The sequence below is a fragment of the Paramormyrops kingsleyae genome, chromosome 22, assembly GCF_048594095.1.
Source record: "Paramormyrops kingsleyae isolate MSU_618 chromosome 22, PKINGS_0.4, whole genome shotgun sequence".
Taxonomy (NCBI): domain Eukaryota; kingdom Metazoa; phylum Chordata; class Actinopteri; order Osteoglossiformes; family Mormyridae; genus Paramormyrops; species Paramormyrops kingsleyae.
Genome location: NC_132818.1, coordinates 10,973,475 through 10,999,433, shown reverse-complemented (window position 1 = coordinate 10,999,433; position 25,959 = coordinate 10,973,475). Strand labels below are relative to the sequence as shown.

General features: G+C 42.5%; 2 protein-coding genes across 4 annotated transcripts; one reads left to right on the top strand and one right to left on the bottom strand.

Annotated features, from left to right (window-relative positions):
- zc3h7a (zinc finger CCCH-type containing 7A) lies at positions 1–16,655 on the bottom strand. Its single transcript, XM_023798492.2, has 25 exons — positions 16,643–16,655; positions 15,642–15,731; positions 15,396–15,435; positions 15,113–15,310; positions 11,620–11,778; positions 11,243–11,323; positions 11,065–11,118; positions 10,354–10,393; positions 9,979–10,262; positions 9,314–9,533; positions 8,341–8,636; positions 7,190–7,409; positions 6,286–6,317; positions 5,978–6,131; positions 5,731–5,889; positions 5,434–5,639; positions 5,191–5,291; positions 4,487–4,695; positions 3,754–3,818; positions 3,273–3,406; positions 2,710–2,815; positions 2,496–2,604; positions 2,267–2,400; positions 1,452–1,615; positions 1–1,167 (listed from the first exon to the last, which is right to left on the bottom strand). Exons 2-25 carry the CDS (start codon positions 15,707–15,709, stop codon positions 978–980), a joined length of 3,423 nt encoding a protein of 1,140 aa, XP_023654260.1. The 5' UTR covers positions 15,710–15,731; positions 16,643–16,655; the 3' UTR covers positions 1–977.
- pla2g10 (phospholipase A2 group X) lies at positions 15,637–24,640 on the top strand. 3 transcript variants are annotated; one of them, XM_023798497.2, is made up of 5 exons: positions 15,637–15,777; positions 19,125–19,215; positions 21,551–21,719; positions 23,385–23,491; positions 24,358–24,640. In XM_023798497.2, exons 2-5 carry the CDS (start codon positions 19,179–19,181, stop codon positions 24,504–24,506), a joined length of 462 nt encoding a protein of 153 aa, XP_023654265.1. In that variant the 5' UTR covers positions 15,637–15,777; positions 19,125–19,178; the 3' UTR covers positions 24,507–24,640. The 3 variants fall into 3 exon arrangements, with proteins under 3 accessions (XP_023654265.1, XP_023654267.1, XP_023654266.1); XM_023798499.2 differs by lacking the exon at positions 15,637–15,777 and adding an exon at positions 16,767–16,940 and having other exon boundaries at positions 19,130–19,215; XM_023798498.2 differs by lacking the exon at positions 15,637–15,777 and adding an exon at positions 16,767–16,940.
- The last annotated feature ends 1,319 nt before the right edge of the window (positions 24,641–25,959 follow it).

The window sequence follows — 25,959 nt, the reverse complement described above, 5'->3', positions numbered from 1 at the left end:
TTGCTTCCCGTTATTTTTTATTTCAAATAAGAAATACTCCAGAATTATTTCCCATTTTCCCCCAAAACTTTCCATATTTCTTTATCAGTGTAGTCCACAGGCACACAACTCTATTTGACAAGGTTGGATCTGTAACAGCAGGTAAACCAATGTTCTTGCCAAACTCAGATGTCAGATTCCTTAATACAAGCACTTAAAAGAAGTTTATTCGTGAACTTTGCCCAGGAGCTCCGTGACTCTTAAGATAACTTTAACACTCAGCGTTTTTCCTTATTTTAGATACGGATATCCAACAGACATACCTCTGAGATGAGTCTACCTGCAAAAATAAAATAAGATGCTACGGAAATAACTGATGAAAGTAGCCCTCGTGCAAAAGATAAAATGACACACTTAACACTCCAGATGGAAAACACTGAAATAAAACTAAAAGCTTGCATTCCTCACAAAATATTTTAAATATATATTTTCCATACTTATTCATTTCATAGACTAATGAGTAAAACTAGTTATGTTTAAAATTTTATATAATTATACCAACGCTTTCAGAATACAATTGATTAAATTGGAATAGAACTAATTCTGTTTAGTCATTTGCCTGGATATTTAACAGGGCTAATAGAACATAAAAAAAAAAAACCAAAATGTACCCAAATTCTAATAGTTCCAGAAATTAATAAAAAAACCAAAACGAAATCTATCGCACACACTGATGCGTCTCAGTGTAAGAATTGTCAGCCTGTTTGCTTTGCCTTGCCGTGAGGCCTTTCCCTGCAGCGCCGGACCTCTGCGCCTCCTCTGAGATTCAGTCCTGCTGGTGCTTCCCTGACCTTCCCCTCGTGAGGCGGCAATCACATTTTTATGCAGTAAAATCAACAACCCAGATTCCAGCCATCTGGACGATTGGGTGCCTCTGAATGACAAGCTGTGTGGGCCTTTCAATCTCAATGGCTCACATTATTGCTCTTGGTTAAATATTAATTAATTTCTTTAAGCATAAAACTATACTTCCCAAAGTCGTTATCGTCAGGAGCAATTAGATGATCCATCTTGGCTTTGGCGAGTTTCCTTAGCAGGAAATCCCTCCTGTCCTTCCACTCTTCAAGCTCCTCTTTTCCATGGGCAAACTCACACTTCTCCTTGTCAGGGCAAGCAGCCCTTAGATACCTGGAGGGAGGCAGGGTGACACGTCATAGACAGACAGAGGCAGAGAGAGAGACAGGCAGAGAGACAGACAGGCAGAGAGACAGACAGGCAGAGAGACAGACAGGCAGAGAGACAGACAGGCAGAGAGACAGACAGGCAGAGAGACAGACAGGCAGAGAGACAGACAGGCAGAGAGACAGACAGGCAGAGAGACAGACAGGCAGAGAGACAGACAGACAGAGAGACAGACAGAGAGACAGACAGACAGAGACCACATTTGTGAAGCTGGGATGGCGGGACTGTACCTCTCACACACTCTGAAGGTGCCAGTGGGGAATCGATACTGCCAGCAGTTCTGGTCGTCCTCTGAGTTAAACACCTTCTCCTTGTGCTTCTCAGAGGTTATGTGCTGCTGCCACTGCCGGTCGCTGTTGCAGTTCTTGCCACACAGCCAGCAGTGGTTGCGGGCCTGTGGAGACATAGGCAGGGCGGTACAAGCAGGAAACAGGAGTACACTACAGACTTTTAATTTGAAATGTGAAACTCAGATACTGAATTACTGGATTAGTTAACATTTACAAATTCACTGTCAATGATAGGGATAGTTATTATTAAATTACTTTGTATTAGTGCAATCAATCCCACAGCAAAGGCGGTTTTAATCTCAGTACAAACATTTTTTTTTAAATAGTTACAAAACTGCAATTAACTAGACATATGAACTAGTAAATGCAGAAAAAAGTGAATGTCAGATGACAAGATTATTTGCAGGAGCAGTTTTCCACAGATGCGCTCCTTAGTCGATTTCTTTACTAGGACAAGTTCTCCTCAGTCAGAACTAAATGCATTGTGGGTAAGCTTCCAAAAAAGAGAGAAAGATCACTATGCATGGAAAGTGAGCAGAGTGTGTGGGACAAGCTAAAGACAATAAAGCAGCTGTTTCCATAACTAATATTTTAATATTAATATTTTATTTACGAGCTGAGAAACATCTGCTGGGCATGACCAGTGCTGATTTCACAGCTGAACCAAAGGCTATTAAACACGCCCACCATCGCGCCTCTTCATTAAAACGCCACAGAATGACAGAAGCTCCCTGCCCCCCCCAGGTGCCACCCACCACTTCCTCAGCATAGTCCGTAGGCATGTGGATGTGCCTCCCATTTTCGCGGGCTCCTTGGCTGGAAGCTTCCTCGCCCCCACCGGGCTTCTGAGCTCGCAGCCAGAGTTCATAGAGTCGCTCAAAGTCTGCAACTTGAGGAGGGAATGGGGAAAATGGCGTTGGCAAGGGGCACGGAATGCATGCTGTTGCTAGGCGACACGCTGAGCGGCGCTGATCAGACACTCACTGTTGCTCTCCTTCATGAAGGTCCAGAGGTCCCTCTCCTCCGGACTGTGCGCGAACGTGCAGACTCCTATGTACTGACACTTCTTCCCAGAAGATATGTGCAGACAGATCTGCGGGTGCCAGAGGGGTGAGTTAGGGTCGAGCTGCTAGGGAAGACCTGGCAGGATCACATCTTCACAAAGAAGCATTTTCAGGTGGATCTGAAGCTGTCCTACCTCAAACTGAGAGGGAATAGGCTTCTTGACTGGAAGAGGGCGGATTTGTAGCCACTTCTTACGCTCAACAGAGCTCACCAATAGGACTCGCTTGTCTTTAGCCCAGCTGTGGCAAAACAAAAGCCCAGTTAACACTTCATCTTCATCCATGCCAAGGGCTAGCTCAACCCTTCTGGGGGGTCCTAAGCAAAAGCTGATTGACCTGCTTGTCATTTGTCATCTCCCTTCCTATCCTATGTGAAAGGCTGATAAGATGGGGCGCCCCCTGGTGGCCACTGGGACCTAATAAGATGCTTAGTTTGCTTATGCCTTGGGCCAACCCAGCCCTCAGAAGTCCCTCAGAAACCACTGACAAGGACGTAGAAACACTTTGTGTCACAGATTTTTTGAGTGCCTATCCATTTACGCAAAACAGAATATAAAATATTGATTGTGGCGTTAGCTATATATGTCAATGCGTGTCAGATCCGGAAAGTATTTTTTAATAAAGCAGTTAAAAACGACTAACTGCCAATGATTAATGTTAGCAAGTATGATTCCAACAAAGGGGGGCAGTTACTCACGGATGCCGTGCTTTAGCCGCACAATACTTCCTGTTCTTGTCGGCCTCGATAACTTGACCGTTTCTCCAGCACTGGCTGCACACAAAAGATATCTTCAGGTGGGCTGGTCCAAACTTGGGAGTACTGGAAGACTGCTGGAGATCGCACACAGCCACAATGGGAAGGTTACACTGTGACCATAAAAAGGTCAGAAAACAAATCTAATCTGCTCTCCTAAGAGAGTGATACACCATGGAGCAAACTAGTCGTTAATTACGAAGATTTATAATCAATTATAATCATATCAATTTCATACTAACTCGTACTCCACCTTCTTCAATGGCACAATTTTATGATGAAATTATTAGCCTCCATAACATTCAAAATAAAGCATCTTTTAAATAATCTCCTAGATTTTATGTAGAAACAGTATGAATGTGAGAGGAAGTAGTCATCAGCTCCTAATGTGTAAGACTAGTATTATCCAAACATGAATGTTTACCTGGACACTGGATTCCAGGTTCCAGCACTTGCTGGACTCTTGAACAATGTCCTCAGAGGACATTCCTTTGGGACAAATGAAGGTTAAAGTGAAAATCAGTCACCAAAGGCCATCACTCAATCACAAGAGAGATTTCAGAAAGATCAATAAAAACAAGACCATTCTGCGGACATGTTTGACAAAAGATAATAGAACCTTTTTCTGGCTGACATCATTAGAACACAACTAAAAATGCCAGTCTATATAAATAAAACTTTACTTAATTCATCACAATGTTGGTCCATGTTTCTGCTCTCTCCTGATTCCCTGGGAGTTGGGAGGGAGCAAAAACAGAGACCGTCTGGGGGTTCCTGAGGACTGGTTTGAGAAACACTGTTCTAAATGAGATCCTGTTCCCATGCTGTTTGTGAGAAACCAAAAATCCACGAGCCTAAACATTCCTTGGTTCAATCTGTCCTGCTTTGTTCAACATAAGGTCTCTTAATGAAAGCCTAGAACAGGGGTGTCAAACTCCAATCCTGGGGGGCCGGAGCCCTGTGTAGTTTAGTTCTTTCCCTGTTCCACCACAAATGATTCAGCTCAGGAGCTGTGTGGTAATTAGCACAAGGAGCTGAATCATGTGTGTTAAATGAGGGGAAACCCAAAAATCTGCAGTAACTCCTACATCCTTAGGGACTGAGACCGTTGGCCATGCTTCCGGCAGGCCTGCCCACCCCCATGCCCTCTTGCTCACCTCTCTGGCCCTGCATGATCCATACTTTCAGCTCCACGAGGCTGTGTGCGAAGAAGCAGCTGTCCTCTCGCACGCAGCCATAGCGTGCCACGTGCCGGCACAGGTCCCTCTGGGAGAGGGGGCTGTAGGGCCGGATCTTGGAGTAGCTGACGCGATTCTCCTGCCGCGCGGGTACCTGCGGACCCTCACCCGCCACGTGGACCAGACACCTGCGGAGCAGCAAATGGTGGTCAGGGGAGAAGCAAGGCCTGGGAACAGCCAGTGGGTGGGTGGTGGTTACTCTACAAACAGGCAGCCACTGCCAGCTTTAAGCAAACCACTCCCAAATCCCGGCCTCAGCAGAACTGCCACGTCTGCTGGGCCCTTAACCTCCCTATGGATGCTGGACATGAATGACCCTGCATTCGGACCCAAAGTATCACTCTCAACTGTGTGTATAAACAGTACGCATGTGTACGTCTCATCAGAGAGCAGGATGAGGAGAGAGAAAACAAAACAAAACACTGCATTACAATGTACCTGCAAATGACAAATAAAACATCTTTTCCCAATTTCAAAATAACCTCAATTTAAATTACCCCCCATCACTAATGTTCTAAGATGGAGTTACCAGCACTGACCAAGTGATTCGAGCTTAAAGTGCTATTTGCTTTCTCGTTTGACTCATTCTCACTGCCGCCTCCAACACGTGTCTCGGCACGTACCTGCGGTCTTTAAAGACGTGCTTCTTCGTGGGGTGTGAGCACAGAGCACGGTTGTCCTTACTGGTTCTGCTGATGATCCTCGGCTTGTTGTCGAAGCAGTCCTAACGAGAAAGAACCCAACGGTGGAACCTTAACACCAAACCAAGTTAGCACAGAGTCGACTGCCGTCTCGCACGCGGAAAACGAGCTGATCTGAACGGCCCTGAAAATTTCTCCCGCAAGCCAAAACGCAGAGAGACTCACCTCGCAGAGGAAGATAAACATCCCCTGATGCTCCTGAAGTATTTTAGAAACTGTGAAATTAATGCTCTTGCTGGCATCCTGTGGATTGACCAGTATGTCTCTGGTAATGAATCCTTTCCGTTCGAGAGTCCAGACGTCAATCTCTTCCTGGCAGTAGGCAAATGTGCAGTGACCGGGGTATTTGCACTCCTCACCCCCAGCAACATCTGGCAGGACACAGACACGTACCATTCACTGCCCACATACCCTACAGGACTCTGATCTGGGCTGGAAAACCAGAGCACACGTGCTGCTTACCTTTGCAAACGTAATATGGCCCGACGTACTGATTCTTAGTGGGTCTCGGCCGAATTCGCTTCCATCTTTGGTCTTCAAAGTTCTTGAGTCTGCCTAAAAGTACGTCTTTTTTGCATTTGTGTGCCTCATTTGACAGAGAATAATCCAGCATTCCTGGACCTGGAGGGAGGATGAGTTGGCAAAGAATCTTCAGAATTAATTAAAAAGTTCAAATGAGTCTATTGATGTTTTTCCGTGGTGCACTTACCCAACTTCACATAGCAGCATGAGCAGGCCTGCCGAAACTCGTGGGTCTCTGACAGGGGATTTCTGGGAAGTGGAACTTGAATAGAAGGTTGTCCATCCACCACGTTAAAGGTCATCCTAAACTGAGGATCTAGGGATGTCTCACTGCTATACATCTGCAAAAGCATTTCAATGTGGAAATTATACACCCATATTTGGCACATCTGTCTTTGCTAGCAAATTTAGGGAAAGATAGAAAGACAAAGAGAGAAAAGAGAAAGAAGAGAGAGAAAGAAAAAAGAGAAAGAAGAAGAAAAAAAAAAAACTTACCGGTGGAAAACCCATGCCAAAATCCAGAGTTCCTGTTGAAAATGGGGGGGGGGACGAGAATGTCAGTCATATACATCAAAAGTGAACGTTCAAGGTAGATATTTAGATATTCCGGTCAAAGTGTTTCATGTCTGCTACATAGCCAGAGGTGGCTTCAGCCCAGAACCAATTAGCCAACTAACCGAGTAGCCATACGCATAGACAGGACCAGTCAAAACATTGACTTTTGGGTTTCTGTAAATACTCAAAAATGAAGGAAGACTACCCATTACAAATTGAGTATTAAATCAGTGTTCAAGAAAACTGAAAATACTAAACATCTGCCAAGAAATCGCTTAAGTTCTGAGCATTTCCCAGAAATATTGAGAGCCATTTGCTTTGCTTTTGTCCAATTCATCCCATACATCCCACACGAGGCCTGGAGATGGCAGGTCAGGTCTTGCTTCGAGCCGTTCCTCACTTTCCTTCTATGCCAGATAGTTCTTGCATAATTTTATGATCCGTTTTACGTCATTATTTTCCCACAGTACGAAGAATGGCCCAGCCAACTGTAATCCTGATGGAATGACAGGCTTGCTGCCTATGCTTGCTGTTCCCAGACTATGCTGCCACCCATGCTGGTTGAGATTAGCAGAGATTGCATGAAGGTCACCAGCTGTCCTTCAGAAGGTTTTTCCTAAACTTTTGACTGGTACTGCACATAACACGGGATCACATCTTTAAGAAACCAAACAGAATATTTTAAAAATGATACCATAACAGAATGCTGAGGATATGAAGGACTTTATTTTTACTTGCAGACTAACTGATCATTTGGATTATTACAATATTAGGACTTGCACTCTGCCGGCTTTAAAAACACACAGGACGTCATTTTAGATGTGGGAAGCGAAATAGCACAAACCCATTTCTGACTCAGAGATGCAAAGATTGTCCAGGGTGTCCAAGGTCGAGGAGAAGGAGACTAGATCAAACTCCGAGTTCCCAGAGGAACCACTGTTGGTGTAGAGACCAGTGTAATTAGCTGAGTGTACGGAGGAGCTGGTGTATGGGAGGCCATGGTGCGAGGATGTGAGCAGAGGGTCAGGCGCGGTGATTGGAGGAGATCCTCTGGCCACCACGTCCTAAACGGGAAGGAAGCAAAAGAAAAATCAGTCTACAACTACGGCTGCTTGATCACGGCAAAAATCACAATCATGATTATTTTGGTCAATATTGTGATCACGATTATTTAACATGACTACTCAATGACTTTGGAAATGTGCATTTATTGAACTCAAAAAAAAAAAAGTGACTTGTAAACAGTGGATTTCCTTGAACTCTAAATATAATTAAATTTCGTCTTTATTATTTTGTTTTGATAATCGTTTGAAGCAAAAGTTGCACTTTAAATTTAAATTTGATTAATTGCCCTGCCCTATATATCAGTATCGGCCACTGTTCATTAAAACTTAATTTATTGGTGATGGTCTGTTAATCTTGGTCAATATTGCCAGCCAACATTTAGACTTCCGTCAGTCAATATTGAAAGTTAGCAACACCAGAGCTACGGTCATAGCTACTGGAATGCCGGAGATGAATGCACTGGACGCAGTCATGTCCCACAGTGGGGGACGAGGGATTACGTTAGTTCATTCACTAATCAGAACCTCTGCTCAGGATCCCAACTGTGGGCTACTTCACTGGCATCTCACTGCCTGCCTTATATGAGGCTGCTACACATTCATAAAAACCTAAGAAGCAACATCTCCAACATCAGCTTCACTGCAGATTTGTGAAGCTCAAAGGTTAGCTGATTATTGGTAATATTAGACAAACGTATGTCGGATTTGGCAAAAATTTCCACATCTTTGCACAACTAGTGTTTTTGTCCGTATGTCTAACAAAAATGTACTAAAACCATGTGTTCCAAGAAGATCTACCAAGTTTTGTTGACTAATTGTTCTCCATTTGGAAAACGCAGGTGGGCAGCTGAGGAACGGGAAATCCTGCATAGTGCGCAGTTAGGAGCAGGAAAAGCAGCATCTGCAGCCCGGCCTGCAGGGTGGCTCTTACCGCTGCGGCCTGACCAGGGGCTGTAACCTCAAGCAGCTTGTCCAGCTCGTCGCCAATGATCTGGGTGCCGAAGGAGTCCAGGTGAGACGGAGGCATGGGGAAAGACATGGCGCCTCTTGCCCCACCTCCATTTGCCAGCAGGGGCAGCATAATGTTCAGCGGCGCCGCATTGTGGGACTTGAAGGGAGAGAGAGAGAGAGAAGCTGCCTCGTTCCCCCCCTTGTGGCTGACAGGGGGCTGTGCCAGGATACCAGGGGGCAGCAGAGCTCCTCCCATTTCCAGAGGGGTTGGAGTCACTAGCAGAAAGAAAAAAAAAAAAAGAGGGAATTAAACCTTCGGAGCTCAGCGTGCAGTTTTAAGACGCGCCCGAGGGCGTTACCTTCTAAACGAACGAACTGTCCGATCAGACACAACCCTGACGGAAAGACACACCTCGCAATTATCCTGACAGCTGTAACTGGCTGAGATCATTACACATTTTTTACAAAGATCAACTCGGGCACCAGCGAAGCAACCAGGAACCCTGACACGGCCTCCTCCACGCCTGACATGGCGAGCTACCCATGCAGGAGCCAAACTCCCAGCATCATACAAAAACAGTCGCTGAAGCTTTACATACAAAACAGCTGGTGTCTTTAGAGAATAAGACTTATATTCCTCTTAATAATCGAAGAATTTCAACCAGAATTCCTGAAACTTACTGGTATCACATCACACTGCAACATAGAAGCAAAATTGGCATCATTCAGTGGCCAAATATTAATTGTATCATTTAAAAATATAATTTTACAGAATAAAGAGGAAGATCTGAGGGCTTTCTTACAGTTCTCTCTCGCAGATTAAATGATCATTTTGATTATTATAATAATATTAGAAATCTCCTGTGCAGCTTTACCCAGATCACTCTGCCCTGAATCGGCTTTAAAAACACACCCAATGTCATCTTGGAAGCAAGAGCTGAAACGGCGCAAACCTGTGTGCATGTCGGGTATTGGAAGACTGTCCAGAGAATCCAAGGCTGAGGGGAAGGAGGCCAGATCAAACTCAGGGTTCCCAGAGGAACCACTGCTGGTGTAGAGACCGGTGAAATTAGCCGAGTGTATGGAGGAGCTGGTGTATGGGAGGCTGTGGTGCGAGGATGTGAGCAGAGGGTCAGGCGCTGCGCTCATAGGAGATCCTCTGGCCACCACGTCCTAAATGGGAAGGAAGCAAAAGAGAATTAGTCTACAACTGATAAAAATCATGGAAGATCCGCTGCTTCTGTTTGTGTGTTGTATTAAAGAAATCAAGACCCCGAAAATGATTGGATCCAGCCAGACCTGCAGATTAATAAATAATAATAATAATAATAATAATAATAATACATTTTATTTATAGGTGCCTTTCAAGACTCCTTAAAAAGAGTGAAATCAAAATGCACAATAGTGAGCAATGGACAGTATAAGACGACACAATAAAAAGACACATAGTAGCAATCAGTTATTAAACCAATCAGGGGAGCTCAACATTACGTATGTATTAGGGAGAGCGTTCCAAAGGGGAGGGGCCCAGCTGAATGCCCTGAACCCTGTATAATCAGGTGAGCAAGAAATATAGTAAAATTAATGGAGGAAGACGATCTAAGGGATTTTCACTTACCCCTGGAGCATGGCCAGGGGCTGCGACGTCAAGCAGCTTGTCCAGCTCGTTGCCAATGATGTGCGCGTTGTAGGGGGATTGGGCCAGGGGGTATGACATGACACCCCTGGCTCCGCCCCCAGCCCCACTCCTGGCCACGCCCCCATTCGCCACCAGCACGACATTGTGAGCCTCAAAGGCAGAGACTGAGGCCGTCTCGCTGCTCCCTTTTTTATTAAGGGGGGGCTGTGGCAGCATGCTTGGGGCTAGCAGGGGGGCACCCATCTGCTGAGGGGCTTGCGATACTGGCAAGGAAAGACAATAAGGCAATTATATCGTCTCAGTGACATCATCATCATTTTGGAGCAGAAGCAGGCCAATGGCAGGGATGCTCACCGAGCTCGATGTCCTCCACAGAGTCCACTTCTTTAAAACTCTAAAGTAGTGCCGGTAAAGGAGAAACATTAATGTTACATGGGCTTTTTGAAATGAAAGCAGATGCTTAGCCCCGGTCCTGGTCTATGTGTGCTGGTCTTTGGTCCAGCAGAGTTCTTAACTGTGACTGAAGTATAAATCATGAAATATGGTGCTGGAAGGCTTTCTATAATTTTTATTATAAAACCTATCCATCCATCTTCTAAGCACTTATTATGATCAGGGTTGTAGGAAAAGCCTAGAGCACAGGGCTGGGGGGGGGGAGACACACCCTGGATGGGACGTCCGTCCGGCACAGGGCTGGGGGCAATCATACACTAGAGGCAAGTCAGAGACTGCTAGCGGCATGTCTTTGGACTGAGGGAGGAATCCTGCATGAAAGGACATGCCCCCCTCCCCCATATGAATTATGGCATCATCACCACAGAAACAAATGAATCCTAACCAAATCACAAAGCTCATAAAAGTGATTCCATACATTCAACATTTTTCGTATTTACATTCAAGTCAGAGGAAAGGAGCACATTGACTGTGGACCAAATCTGCAAAAGCAACTTCTCATTAATCTATGGAGCTTACCTAGAATTTAATTGCTCATTTAATTGCCGTTTGACATACACTGAACTACTTTTACATTTGTTTTCAACATTAAAAGCCTGTGTTCGTTCTCACCTTTTCACTGGGTGCCGCTGAGTTGCTGGAGTCTGGCAACATGTTAGAGGCCGGCTAAAAAATGAACAGCAAGAGGCCTATTTTACCTCCATGTTGGCACCAAAATGAGTAGCGATGACCAAACGAATCAAGTTTCATTAAAAAAAAATCGCTGAAGTACCCAGCACGCGTGCCTCACCTTACGCCTTGTGTAGGGTTTACGGACTTTTAGCCCCAGAAATTTTGCCAAATCCTCGGTCAGTTTTATAACGCTGGGATCCTGCCAAAAAGAGATCTGCATTAAAGGCCAGCGGAAAAACACTGTTCTGTACTCTGCTACTAATGTCTATCAAATGAAGCATTTTAAGACCACAACATCCCTGAGCTCTAACCTGTGCAGCATGCCTCCCTAACTGTACTCGACGGTCTATCTGCATAAGGAGCACGAGTCCCTGAGGAAGTAATTGGCCTTGTAGACTTCGCCATGCCTCCCCATCTGTACTCGACTATCACTGACTATCAGGGTATGCAGTTAAAGTGCACAGTGGACAGAAGCGTGCGTCCCCCCGGCCTTACCTGCGGCACGGCCAGAAAACACTTGGATATGGCTTCATATGCCTCAGCATTCCTCCCCATCTCCTTCAGGCACCTGGCTTTCCGGTACAGAGCCCTGTGGTTGTCGCTGTTCAGCTTCAGCGCCTCCTCGCAGTCGCTCAGAGCCGGGTCATACACTCCCTGAAACACACACACGGGCCATCACAGAGGGCGTCCCCATCATCCCCACATTGGCGCCAATGTGCATACACAGTTAGAGCAGATATCTACAGGATGATGACTCAATGGCCAACAAAATCACTCTGACTTTGGCTACCTACACATATTTGGCTTTCGCGTTGGTAAAGTTTAAATTCACATGCCCGAAACTTCCTACCCAAACCACACAATTAGTGATTTACTATGCTGTCACGAACACATGGACATACCATTAAGGAGGAGAAAATGAACAAATACAGATAAGGGCACGAAAATAGCAGCAAGCACAGCTTACGCAGGAGAAATCCAAACAGACAATCCAAGCAACAAATACAGACTACTGAGAGAAAACTAGTATTATGACCAGGCAGCAAAGGAAAAAAAAAAAAAAAGCCCCACAGAGAGACCCTGCCAGAATGTGGAAAAAGGTGCTGTAGACAGACGAGACTGAACTGCAGCGTTTTGGCTGGAAGTAGTGCTGGAGACAATGGGAGGGGTTTACAGGTGTCCGCTCCATTTTCATTGGCTCTGAATGATGTCAATCATAGAAAGCAGAGTTCTCCCAGTATGTGTCATGCAGCAAATTTTTTAAAATAATTTACAAACTGTTTATATATGTGTCTATACAGACACACAAACACAGGCATGTGTGTATATGTTATATATTTATAAAAATATAAAGTATACAGCTCTGGGGGAAAAAAAGACACCACAGCACAATTTTTTGTTGTTTCACTCATTTGTCAGTTTATGGGCGAGCATCTGAATAATTTAATTTTAATTTTTATTATTTTTTTTTGCCAACTGCTGCACGGCTCTTCCCTGCTTTCAATTAATGAAGGGCTTGTTCCTTGCTTTATGGGACCTCAGTCCTGCTTCTAGGAGCCTGATTCGAACTGTCTTATCAGTGCACCTCACACCTGCACTTAATGTTTCCCATTCCTTTTGAAGGTCACTTGATATCATCCTATAATTCATGAGAAAATGTCAGATAAGTTAACAGGCATCCCTCTAACTGGCTGGTTTTTGGTTGTTCCCAGTGTCTCCTGCTTCCCTTTGTTCTTGTGTACTGCTGTCATAGAAATTTTGAGCCTGGAAGCAACCTGCTGCTCAGCGTAGCCTTCTGCCAGCAGAACCGGGATTAAACCAGGATTTAAAAATACAGATTTGTTTAAGAATATAGTGTGTTAGATGATGTAATGTTGTGATAATGCGCTATACAAAAATCAATGTTTTTCGCTTGAATTCAAAGTTATAACGAACAAATATGTATTTTAATCATATTTCATCAGTGAAAGCTGTGCCACATCACAAAACAGATGGGTTAAACAAGAAATTTGAAGGTAAGCAATCAAAATTAGAGAACAATTTGTTACACCTGACAGTTTTTCGGATCTAATCTTAAAAGATCTTGGAATATCTGGCAACCCCAAATTATTTGGCAACATTGGTAGGCATTTTGCAAGATGGTGGACCTCTGCAAGGAGTCTGAAACCCTGTGGCATCACGTTGTTCAAATGATGGCTGACAGGATGACCCTCAGCCACTAGAAGAGAAGTTAATCATTCCAAGAGCTTCATTTCTCAAATATTTAAGCAGTACAATAAAACTAAGTAATTTAAGTCCAGAAAAAGGCTGGTTGGTGGGTGCACGAGTGAACAGGATGATAGACAGGATGACTCTCGTGGGGGATCGGTTCAACAGCTGGAACTGCTTGTCAAATTAGTTCCGGGCAGGACAAGAACTTGTCTTGACAGGGTCTCCTCATCTGGGATAATATGGACTGAAATCCCCCTCTGCAGGGACCAAGATGCTCATCAACAAGTATAATGAAAAGGATAGACTAGCCCTTTGCTAAGGTGCACGGTGTGGACAGAAGAACTGGTCCAAAGTAAAATTTCAGTGATGAAAGCAAGTTTAATTTAGTTGATTCAAATGGGAAACAAGTGAAGAAGTCAGAAAAGTTGGGAGGGGTTAGTGTCATGGTGTGGGGCATGTTCTCTGCCCCAGGGTCAGGCTTCTCATATAGCTACACGGCAAGGTGGATGCTAATGAGTACCTGAACCTCCTGCGGTTCCTTCCCTAGAGCATCACCCAGTCAGCCAGTCATTTCTACACAAGACAGTGCCCCTCACTACACTGCAAAACGGGTGAAGCGATTTCTCAAAGCCGAGAACATCCAGGTGAAAAAATGGGCAGTAGACAGTCCTAATTTGAACCCTAACATGAATCTCTGGAAGGCATTTAAAGACAAAATTATGGCAAACAAACCCACTACAGTTACCAAATTGTGCAAAAAACAGGAAGACGAGTGCAACAAAATCAAGTTAGAGCAACACAAGAAGCTGGTTATGTGCTGTCGGCACTGATATGCCAATCACAGAAAGCAAGGGCCTCTATGCTTTCTATTCATCTCTGAAAGTTGTAACCATCAAAAAAAAGTTAATTAATTTGTAGGCTTCTAAAAAAAAAAAAAAAAAAAAGGAACTGTTCTCTAATTTTGATTGCATGCCTTCTTCAAATTTCTTGCTGAAACCATTTATTTTGTGATGTGGCATAGCTTTTACTGATGACATGATTAAAATACATCTCTATTCATGTTAGAATAACTGAATTCTGATAAGCTGTGACTTTGTACATTACAAAAATATGTCTTGTTCTCTAATTTTGATTGCCTGTGTGGTTAAATACTGTTAGTATGTACTATTATTCACAACAGATTCAAGAACACTCACGAGACAAATACATCTGATGGTTACTGACTGCTTTCTTTTCCAACAAAGCATTATGAACTCATCGAATATTCTACTATTCAGATTTCATGTTGGAGCAATATACAGCCGTGGAAAAAATTAAAAGACCACTACATTTTAAAACAAATCTGCATTTTTAAATCCTGGTTCTGCTGCCAGAAGGCTACACTGTGCAGCAGGCTGCTTCCAGGCTCAAAATTTCTAAGACAGACGTACAGAATGAGAGTGAAGCAGGAGACACTGGCAACAACCAAGAACCAGCTAAGTAGAGGGCAGAAGTGACTTTCTAAAGCCAGAGAGGACCATTAACTTATCAGTAGGCAGTAGGATGACCTTCAAAGGGAATGGGAAACATTAAGTGCAGGTGTGAGGTGCACTGCTAGGACAGTTCATATAAGGCTCCTAGAAGCAGGACTGAAGAAGCCCTTCAATAATGAGAAATAGAGAAGAATCAGGCTGCAGTTTGCAAAAAAAAAAAACCCACACACACACACACACAGATGTACACCCATAAATTGAGAAATGAGTGCATCAGCATGGAAATGGGCCCAAATCAGACTTACAGTACAGAGGTAGGCAGCAGCTCGATTGGCATACAGCTTCTCCAGAGTTTCGCTGTGAATCACGATATCCTCCGAGGCCGCGTAGTCCGCCACGCTCAAAGCTTCCGTGTAGTGCTCTACAGATTTCATCCGCTCGCCCTCACTATAAACATCGTTCCCTTCCTCAAAGAGATTCGTTACCAGGTTTTGGATGAATTCCTGGAAAGACAAACAGCAATAATCAACAGTCGGCATGCCAGCACTTAATATAGCTCTTAAAAAGAAGCTATATCCATACACTTACATTATACTGTTCATCAGGTCCAGGAAAGGGCAGGGTAGATCTATCAAACAAAATATGGGACATATTAAACCATGGCTTCTGTATTGTTAGTACTGCAATCTACAAATTGGGCAAATTAGTTATATCCAGGCAATAAACACAAGTGACCCGGAAATTTTAGGTTTCGGTTTACTGGTGCTAGCATGAAACGAGACTGAGCACATCCTAGTCCACCCCCCCCCCCCCCCCCCCCCCCCATCAGCTCACTCTATGAACTCCAGGCCCTTCTGGATGTCCTGCCAGCGGCTTTTTCGGTCCTTAGGCGCACTAGACATCTTTCCATGGGCTGAGCCAAAGCTAGAAAGGAGAAACAGACGAGTTTAGTAACTTCAAGGCTTATTTTGTAAGTCCTAAGTTGTGATCGGATGCTCTTCTTTATTACACGGTTATCGGTTTCCCTCATTCCGATTCTCTTGAGCGCCATTTCTGATGCAGCCGGCCACCTTTTCCTATTTTCTACAGCCAAGCGATGTTTAGCATCCAGAAAAACACACCGCATTTCTGTGACTGACGTACTCCATGCTAACGTGGTATTACAATTATTATTCCGGTAAAAAAAGTAGTCATCTATACATTTCCGAAAATACAAATTAGATAAGAATGTAGTCAGGAATGTAGCGAAGAACGTAACAAACTTGGCACCGAAAGGCCCATCCAACCACTTTCTTTGTCTTTCTTAGGAGGTTTTATATACATAAAAATGCAGGTCGTGATGGTTAAATGGTTAAATATTGCGTTTTACTTCCGCGATCGCATATGAGCCAAACATAAACTACATTACACGGGGATTTATTAAAAGAATCGTTAAAAAATAACTTCACAAAGCAATGTGGCTCCGGTTGTAACTTTACGATTAGGTACACATTTGTAAAACTACATTTAAACAACCAGTAATTCGACGATTAAACGCGGATTAACTTAAGTTCAAAACCCAAATCGGGGAGCCACGTTTCCCACCGCTGGGCGCCCGTAGTTCTCGGAGCGCCTCCCCCGCATCGCCGTGCCCTGATGGCGGGCTAATGTAACTTCAACGCGGTTTAATCACCTTTATTTATAAAGATTTATGCGGAAAAAAAGTGATGGCTGTGCGCCCTTTTTCAGGATCGTGGTGGAAAGCCGACGGGGACGGCCTAGAGAAACACCTTACAGATGGGAGACTGAGTCCGGCAGCAAAGTCTCTGTACGATCGCCGCCGGCCGCAAACTCACCGATAAGCCTGCAATATACCAGCTTCGCGTATTTCTAGGGCGCCGCGGCTCGGATGCTTCACTCTGCGCCGTCTCTCGGTATACGCACGCTAAGGACGTCCCCCTTCTTCCGCATTTCAATTCGACATAACAATATGCTGCTTTTCAGCTGGATAAAAAAGACAGTGCCCTCTACTGAGTCTACCTACCGCTGTCTGCTGGATCCTTCAGGTCGCTGAACTGATGCTTGTAGACGGAAAATATCCACCATGCTGCACCTCACTGAAGGCATTTATCACCTGGAGGGTATCTAATAATGGTAATTACCATGATCTAAAACATTCAGGACTGCTTGCACAACGCTGAAGTCAATCGTGTGATTATATAACTAGATATCCCATTGCTGTTGTTTCACCGAAGTAGCCTAATTTCCATATTTTAATAATTTAAAAAATATAGATTAGGATTAAATTTTCATAAAAGTTTGTTTTTTTGCATTCACTTTTTCTGTACCTGTTGCTCATCTGATCCAGTGATAGGGTTATATCGAATTTTGTTTGTTGATCATATAAAATATTAAATATAAAATACATTTGCGTTGTCATTAAATATTGTAGATCATTTACAGGATGTATCTCGCTTTAAAAAAAAATTAAAGCCTTCACCCGTAAAGTCTTCCTAAAACTTGTTACCCCACGAGTAATAACAATTTGGAAAGAATGGCTCAAAATTACGTCACCTGGAATACATTGCCCATCAATATGATTACCATGGCTATACTTCATTGCCAGGCAGTGGTGTAAAGTACTTGAGTAAATGGACTTCGTTACTGTACTTAAGTATTTTTTTGGCTACTTTGTACTTGTACTGAGTATCAAAAATATAAGCAACTTTTACTCTCTACTCCACTACATTTGTGACTGAATATATGTACTCTTTACTCCACTACATTTGAACGGACGCTTACCGTTACTCGCTACATTGTGATTGCGTGCGACAAGTCAGGATCTTTATCTACCACGGCTAATTTCTTCAAGTATGTCTGGCTGCAGCCCACATCCAACCCGGCCCATTCGTACCGCGAAAGCCACGCCCTTGTCCAACACGTCTTAAAGCGGAAGCCAAAGCGAACTCGCAGAACGGAATCGTTGTAGTACCTGTTATGTCATTAAGTTAAAAATCTTTAGTATCCCAGTGTAATAACAGTGCTATCTATTATTTATTATTTTCTTTGTTAATGTTTCTGCTAGACACACTATTGACTGTCAATTACTGCACAAAGATTTTACTGTGGGACCCGCATGGTTGTTTGTGGTTGTTTTGCTGCTGGTTAAACGTTTCCATCAGTTAGCTGACTATCTAGCCGACTCACTACCAAAACTATGGTAACTAGGTAAAGACCTTCTTGCTGATAATATAGCTTCCATGTAGTTAACAAGACTTGACACTTAAAGACTTTGTGCGTCATCAGATATTACTGTCTGCTCAAACGACTGTTCAGCTTGCTTCCTATGGGTTACTAGTTATTAGCTAGTTAGCAAAGCCACTGTGGTAGCATCCATTAAGGCTGTGCGATATAGCAAAAATATTTTTATCATGATCATATCAAACGATATTGATAATTATCATGGTGTAATTCAAGTCATTATTTTATTACTAGGAGTGCTCCATTTTTGCTTGAAATACCCTTAAGAATTGCCCTTAAGAATTGCCCTTAAGACACCATTAAAGTCAGCTCTGAATTTGTTTTTTTATTAGTTTTTTTTATTGTTTTACCTTTTTTTTGAACATTTGAGTTTGACTGAGACTGACTTTTTGTTCTATTTTCTTTTTCTGCCATTTTGAAACATTGAGGTGTTCAATTTAATGTCTATATTAGGAAATAAAGCCTCATAAATAAATAGTTCCTTGTTTTCCACATTTCTTGGTGTTCTTTGAGCCTACATTCAGTACGAGTAAAATACTTAAGTTCTTTTAAAATTGGATACTTTACGACTTTTACTCAAGTCTTATTGGAATTGGTGACTTGTAACTTGTAATGGAGTAATTTATACAGTAAGGTATCTGTACTCTTACTCAAGTATGGTTTTCAGGTACTCTTTACACCTCTGTTGCCAGGTAGTGATAAAGTGTACTTATCAAGAGCATTTTCCTTAAAAGAAAAAAAAGAACAAAAAGACAGACCAATCGAAATGCCAATTGTATGGAAGCCCGTTTCTAATGGCATATTCTGCCCCGAACAATTAAAAACACGAGTGTATTTTTATAGACATATAATCTGCTTTTAAAAGCATTCCATAAGGCTGCTGATCACATTGGCAGGATTATAACCATCACCCTGGCTATCCCATATAACCGTACAATATATTTGGATGGATGTACTGCAAACCCTTTCCCCCTCTATTTAAAGTAAGGGATAACATGTTTAGGGAACCGGAGTGCTTATAGGATGTGATGCTCTGAAGACGTAGCATATAAATAACAAAGTCCCTCTGTTCTGCAGAGTAGGAAGTAGGATCGGATCATTCATGAGTGAATTCCACAGAGGAGAATAAGCATGCTCGCTCTGCACTTCATGCTCCTGTTATTGTCTGGTAAGTAGCTCGCAAAATATTAATTTAAAAACGTATACTTTTCAAATACAAACGGAAACCTGTATTTTTTTCTATTACATTTTTATCATTTAATATGCTTACAGAAGAGTGTTTTCTGTTCCACTCTTCACTTGCCTGCCTCGTATAGGGCTACGTTTGTTTGCAATAATTATAAGTTTGTGCGTAAACTATATAATAAGAGCGGAAAATTTGTCCTGTTTTGTAAACATCCGCCAATCAACGGTAATAGGCCTAATGCATATATTTTTGCGGCTGCAATATTACAGACTAACAGAGTTTTATGTGTATTAAACGCTTCCTTAATAAATTTAATCTTCTGCAAAATGTGACTACGCGACGACTGCATTAATTAAACCAGTCTACGACCAAGAAGACCAAAATATGGTTTCAGAAGCGTAGTAAACTTGGACGGACATTCGCTTAGATTACTGCACTATCCAAACACACAAAATTCTCAATCCTTAATGAGAGCTGTGTTTTTCAAAGCAAACACAGATTGTTCTGTTTTAGGAAAGTTGTTTTGCGGCTGTAATAAACCACAGTTCCCCTGAAATATTATCCTTAGTAGAAATGCCGGTAACACTTTACTTGACGGGGCACAAATAATCAGTGTTTGGGAAAGTCTCTCAGGAAAGTAATCCATTACAGACAGAGGTGGAAAGTTCAGGTCCAAAAAGTACAAATCCAAACCAAAGGTTTCTTTTAACCAACCAGGTGAGCACTTTGTGACGGTGACTTTTAAATAGAATAGAATAGAATAGAATAGAGAAAAGAGAAAGAAATAATTTTAAAAAATTGAAAATAAATACTTATATGTATATATGCCTATGTAACAGCCAGCCATAGGAGTCAGGTAGTAAATATTTTTATTGTTACACTGTGTTTTTGATCACCAAAGACTCATATTGTACACAGATTTATTTTTGCTGTTGTTTAGTGATCTTATGGCCCAAGGCAAGAAGCTGTCTTTGAGTCTGGAAGTCCGTGTTTCGATGGACCTATAGCTCTTACCAGAGGGCAGCAGGTCAGACACGTGGTATGTGGGATGGACAGAGTCTCTGACAATGTTTTAGGCTCTGGAGAGGCAGCAGGAGCTGGCGATGCCTCCCAGGGATGGCAGAGGGCAGCCATTGGCATTTTGGGCAGAGTTAATAACCCTCTGGTGGGCTCTCCTGTCTGCAGATGAGCAGCCGGCATACCACACTGTAACACATTGTATTTTTATATTTCTTTCTCTCCTTGCTACTCGCTCACCATGTTCTTTGCCTCTCATACAACTTGCTCTCACCAAGGCCGTCTGACCCCCCCGGCTCCAGGAGTCTGTATGAAGACCATAGATAAAGGGCCTGAGTCCCTCAGGGGGGGCAGAAACAGACGCAGACACTGAACCGGCCGTGTGAAACATCTTTCTGTAACATCTTCATTCTGTCTTAATAAACTGCTTAAGCTTAAGGAACCTGCCTCATTATTCAACTAAAAGAACCTGAGGATTCGCTGAAGAAATCTATCATACCGGAACCCCTAATGAAACAGTAATTTACAGAGACTTTGAGTGGGCATCTCCTTGGGGCTCCTGCAGATGGAGAAGGTGTAAGACCTACTGAACAGCGACTGACGTTGGCCATTCCAATGTACTGTAGTATAGAATCTGACCTGTCCCTCCTCAGGAGCTAATACTCTCATTGCTGCATGCAACATAAGCATAATGCATTAAGAGCACTCTTGATTTTCTTTGAGTTTAACCACTGTAGTTCAGTGTACTCAACTCAAATGTACATTTTAAGATGAACAGAGGACTGGGAGAATAAGACTCAGACTTTATTATCCAGTGACACCACATGTCTCAGGAATTTGCTGTGGTGAATTGTTTACGGAGAATACAATGAACAAATATTATGACAATACAAAAAATATTAACCTCGGGATATATGATGCAGTAAGAGCTATTCTACACATCATACTTTACAATGTACAATGCAGTAAACTATACAATACAGTACATTATGTACAATATTACTTTAAGAAGTTACGTGCTGCATAGCTAAGAAACAGTTATTAGCGTGTGATTGCAAGGTGCTCTATTTTGCAAGGTTAATTAAATTTATGATTAATAAGCAAAATGGTATTTGGAGAGTTGAGTTATTTTTTATGAACCTGTAGCATTTACCAGAGGGAAGACAGAGCAGCAATCCTAGGGGAAACATTATAACAACATGACAATAACATCATAATAGCATTATAGTGTTATAATAACATTATAAAAAGCATTACAATAAATGGTCATTTGTGATGCTTATTGACATCTTTGTTACAGTGCACATGGCCTTCCTGTCTCCGGGCAGGTACCAGCGGAGTAAGAGAGGCTTGCTGGAGCTGGCTGGGGTCATCAAGTGCAGCACGGGGAAGTCTGCCCTGGCCTATATGATGTACGGTTGCTATTGTGGCCTGGGGGGCCAAGGCTGGCCCCGGGACCGGGCGGACTGGTGAGGCGGCACTGGGGGCCGACGACAAGCAATAACTTATAGACACCTGATGATGATTGCTATTATTTCTAATTATGTGCTTTTGCGGGATAGAAACCTAAGTTTCATGGCCACAAATTTATAGCTATATAAATATACCTAAAATCTGGGTGCAATAGCATAGGTTTGTAGAGCGGAGTGTTTAATTTTGCGTGCGGGTTCCTGAGGTTTTGACGTTCCACTTAACAGGATTCAGGCACTCCCATCGTTCCCACATCCTTGGTCCCACTTTGGAATTCCTGTTTTTAGCCCAAAATAGACAGGTCCATCTAATTACGAGGCTGTGAAAGTCCCAGCAGATTGAATTAGAGTCAGTGTTTAAACATTCATAATGATACATTAGTGATATCATGATACATCTGTGCATCAGTTAGCATATGTATTTATGATCACAATTTTGAAGATGCAGTATGTTCATTTGTCGGTATGTGGTGTTACCACTTTAATGTAAAAGAAAATAAACCAAAAATGCAATCAGTTATTTTTATTTGTCAGTATTGTACGTATCATAGTGTACACTTACATTAACAAATATTATATAACACTCTAATATTTATACATTATATGATTTTGCAATGTTTTGGCAAACTCCAAAAATATTTCCATTTAATTGCTCACGGCCAGCTTGCAGATAACTGAAACCACAAATGTCAAATGCACTAATTAGGAGGGGCAACTGTAAATGTAACTCAAGGGGATGGGTATGTTTCTAACATTGGTAGGGACTAACCTCGAACCCCCCGCCCCCCTAAACACACACGGTACTCCCACAATATCGGTAGGTACATGACCCTACCGTCCATACCCAAATCTGCACTTTTGATGAAACTTAAAAATGCATCACTATAAGAATATTCTTGATTATTGAGTAATGTCCCAATGAAAATGCATTAAAATATCATGTTATTCACAGATTGTTTCCTATATATGTCTTACCTCTAGCAAAGACTAGCTAGGAAGTGAAGTTTTGGCAGCAGTACAGAAAGCGAAATAAATCAAGGGTGTTAAGGAATATCTCACCCAATCGAGAGATGAAGCTACTAATGAAAAGTAACATTAAAGCTGATAATAAACATGACTTATAGCACAATATTGGCCTTTTTTAAGCCTCTCACTTTGAATGTTTTACAAAAATTTTCGAGATTACGAAAAGAGGTTGCGGCATTGCGAAAAAAGCTTCACTCCGGTAAGGTGCGATTTGGACACGAGGAGGTGAATCTGGGTTCCACCAGGCTCCATCTATATTTAAACCCCGCTGAGGTCTACTGTGGCTGCCTCATCTGCTGCCACTCAGCCCCTGTGTAGTTGAGGTTAGGCACTAGTGTGGCATGATTTTTCTCTGAGACAAAATTACTACTATGCTGTGTCTGTCATTTCTGTGGCACAGTGGACTGTAATTAAATGGATTTTTATGACTCTATCCCCAAATGTTTTTCTCTCCTGTTCAATGATGCTGAACCACCACATTCCGATTCCTGCTCCAAATAAAAGTTGGTATTGAGCCTAATTAATGAGGAAGACCTACGTTTTGTATTCCAAATCTCAAAATTGTGGATCGCAACCAGCTAAGCATTGTTCCCGGTGAGCGAATGTACTAAAGGGAGATTGTGTCTGTTCCTCATTCAGGTGTTGTCACAAACATGATTGCTGTTACGAACAAGCTGAATTCGCTGGCTGTCAGACCAAGACTGACACTTATAAATGGACGTGTGACGACAATGTTGCAGACTGTGGTACGTGTTGTGCAAGGATCTTCTAAACATCTTTCAAAAACCAATTTCACTTAATACTTACTGCTCGTACAAAATACCACAGAAACTGAACATTTTACTAGTCAGTTTTTGAGCTGTGAGTAAGTGGAGATTGATACAAAATATGGGGAACAGATGGAAGGTGAATACAGGTAGCACACTGCAGCAGTGTGAGTAATCTAATGTCATGAGTTCGGTGCTTGAAGTGGGAAAAATTAAGTGCAGGAACTCTAATTTTCCGACATTTGACATTTGTGCGGTGAAAAAAAAATCAAGTCCTTAGGATGTGTTGGTTCAAAAACTATTTTAATTTAATCATCCTTCCAAGCAATAACCTATAGGCATAGGCTACTTTTTTCTAATTCACAAATGGAATACTGAAAAAACATTAAAACAACATGTAGTCTTTTATCGGTCTTGTGATATTGTCTATTCTCGGGCCACTGTCGCTGGGTCGGATCAGTTTCAGTAAGTACCGGAACGCAGAAAAAAGTGGCGGAACCCAAAAGACGAAAATACAGAAGCTCCGGAACTGTGTTCCGGCCCACTTCAAGCACTGCATGAGTTAAATAAGCTGATACAGAGTTAGCGTAGTTTTGTTGTCAAGGCTGGGATCCTGTAATAGTAGATGGGGAGGTTATGTAAAGTAGCAGCCAGAAAGAGCAGCTTGTAAGCCAGTTTCTGAATTTACTTTCACTACTGACCACAGTAACTGAATGCATTACTGAATGTGTGGAGCAACCATTACACCACAACTAAATTTAAACCAGATACTGAACTTAGTTCGTGGTAAGACCATCACAGCGAGGCAAGACAGATTTTCACCCAGTTTTCCTCTCTCCTTATAGATTATCTGAATGACAGATGTGAGAAAATCCTTTGCCGCTGTGACAGAGAAGCTGCCAACTGTTTGAAGAAAGCACCATATATACGCAAATATGCCTTGTGGCCTGATTTTTTATGCGGGTGTGACCACCCAACGTGTAATTATTACTAACACAATAACAATCCGTCTTGGAACGTCAGCTTCATGGTAGCCTGGATATCATGTTTGCAGATGAAACTCGTGGAAGATGAAAGCAAATTTGTACTTCAAATTAAACAACAGAAATTCTGAAATATTCACCCAAACATTTTTTGTGAAGTGTGTGCATCTCTCTGAATATAGAATTATCATGACATCATTTAAAATAAGGCAGATTAAGCTTTGTTGAATGATTCTAACGTAACATTATAAATGATACTCATCAATTACTGTAAATAGTTGTATTCAAGATCAATGTAATGAGAATATTTAGATAAGGTTGCTTTCATTAAATTAGGTGTGAGGGCACCTGAGAAAAAATGTGTGTACTCCCTGAAGGGCTGCAACATTCAAGTGCAGCAGTACAGAAATCCACTTGGCACACGTTAGGACTCTTTCTTTAAGATAAAAGAAAAAAATGGCGAAATTTGATTCTTCTGATCCTGAATAGTCCCTTTTTAAAACTGAGCACCATAAATGAGCACGTTCCAGCCCGTTCACCCTGGGTGGTGGCTTATGAGAACAGAAACTGACAGACTGAGGCAGGTAAAACAAACAAACAAAAAACATCTTCAGCATCTTCATTCAATGCATTATCACTCTTCTTTTTAAAAGGACTCATTAAATAGCCAATTAAAATTATTTGGACATGTGATTTTCACTGGATACACCTACACATATTTTAAATGATTGTAAAGACATTAAACTTATACAATAACATCTCGTACAACATCCCTCCGGACAATGTCCACTTGCGTTAATGTCCGTAGCCCATAAGGATATGATCTAACAAATTGCGATCTAACAACGGGACGTAGCAGATGCAACCAGGTGCAGAACAGGCAAGGGCATCACACACGTGTTTCTGTGCTCGTCACGCACAACGCGAGTGTGTCACGCACATGTGTGCCATGTAAACAAATAATCATGGCATTCCTTAGCCTTGCTATGTACATGTTCACACAACATCCGAATCACATAACATGCAGTTTCCCAGAACGTAACATGGACGTTAAGTGAGGCATACCTGTATATGGAATTATGCACTGACTGAAAAAGTTAATTAATTTGTTGGGGGGCATCTATGTAGGTTGGGACTCAAAAGGTTGCTGGTTCATATCCCTGGGTCACCAGACTGATGTCACTGTTGGACCCCTGAGCAAGGCCCAATTGCTCTAGAGCAGTGTTTCTCAACCCAGTCCTCAGGGAACCCCAGCCAGTCCACGTTTTTGCTTCCTCTCAGCTCCCAGCAGACCTGTACCAGCTATTCGGTGTTCCTGATTGGCTGGGAGCTGGGAGGGAGCAAAAACGTGGACTGTCTGGGGGTTCCCTGAGGACTGGGTTGAGAAACACTGCTCTAGAGGCTGGTTGACCCTACTGTCTCCTCTACGCTAGATTCATGAGGTGGCCAGGTCATGTGATGTGA

Coding starts and splice junctions, on each gene's coding strand:
- zc3h7a (XM_023798492.2), bottom strand. CDS start 15,709: ATGTCTAGTGCGCCTAAGGACCGAAAAAGCCGCTGGCAGGACATCCAG. Junction 2,816..3,272: donor GCGGCTAAAGCACGGCATCC/GTGAGTAACTGC, acceptor GTTTTGCCACAG/CTGGGCTAAAGACAAGCGAG. Junction 1,616..2,266: donor CGGACTATGCTGAGGAAGTG/GTGGGTGGCACC, acceptor ATGTCTCCACAG/GCCCGCAACCACTGCTGGCT.
- pla2g10 (XM_023798497.2), top strand. CDS start 19,179: ATGCTCGCTCTGCACTTCATGCTCCTGTTATTGTCTG. Junction 21,720..23,384: donor CCCCGGGACCGGGCGGACTG/GTGAGGCGGCAC, acceptor TTCCTCATTCAG/GTGTTGTCACAAACATGATT. Junction 23,492..24,357: donor CGACAATGTTGCAGACTGTG/GTACGTGTTGTG, acceptor CTCTCCTTATAG/ATTATCTGAATGACAGATGT.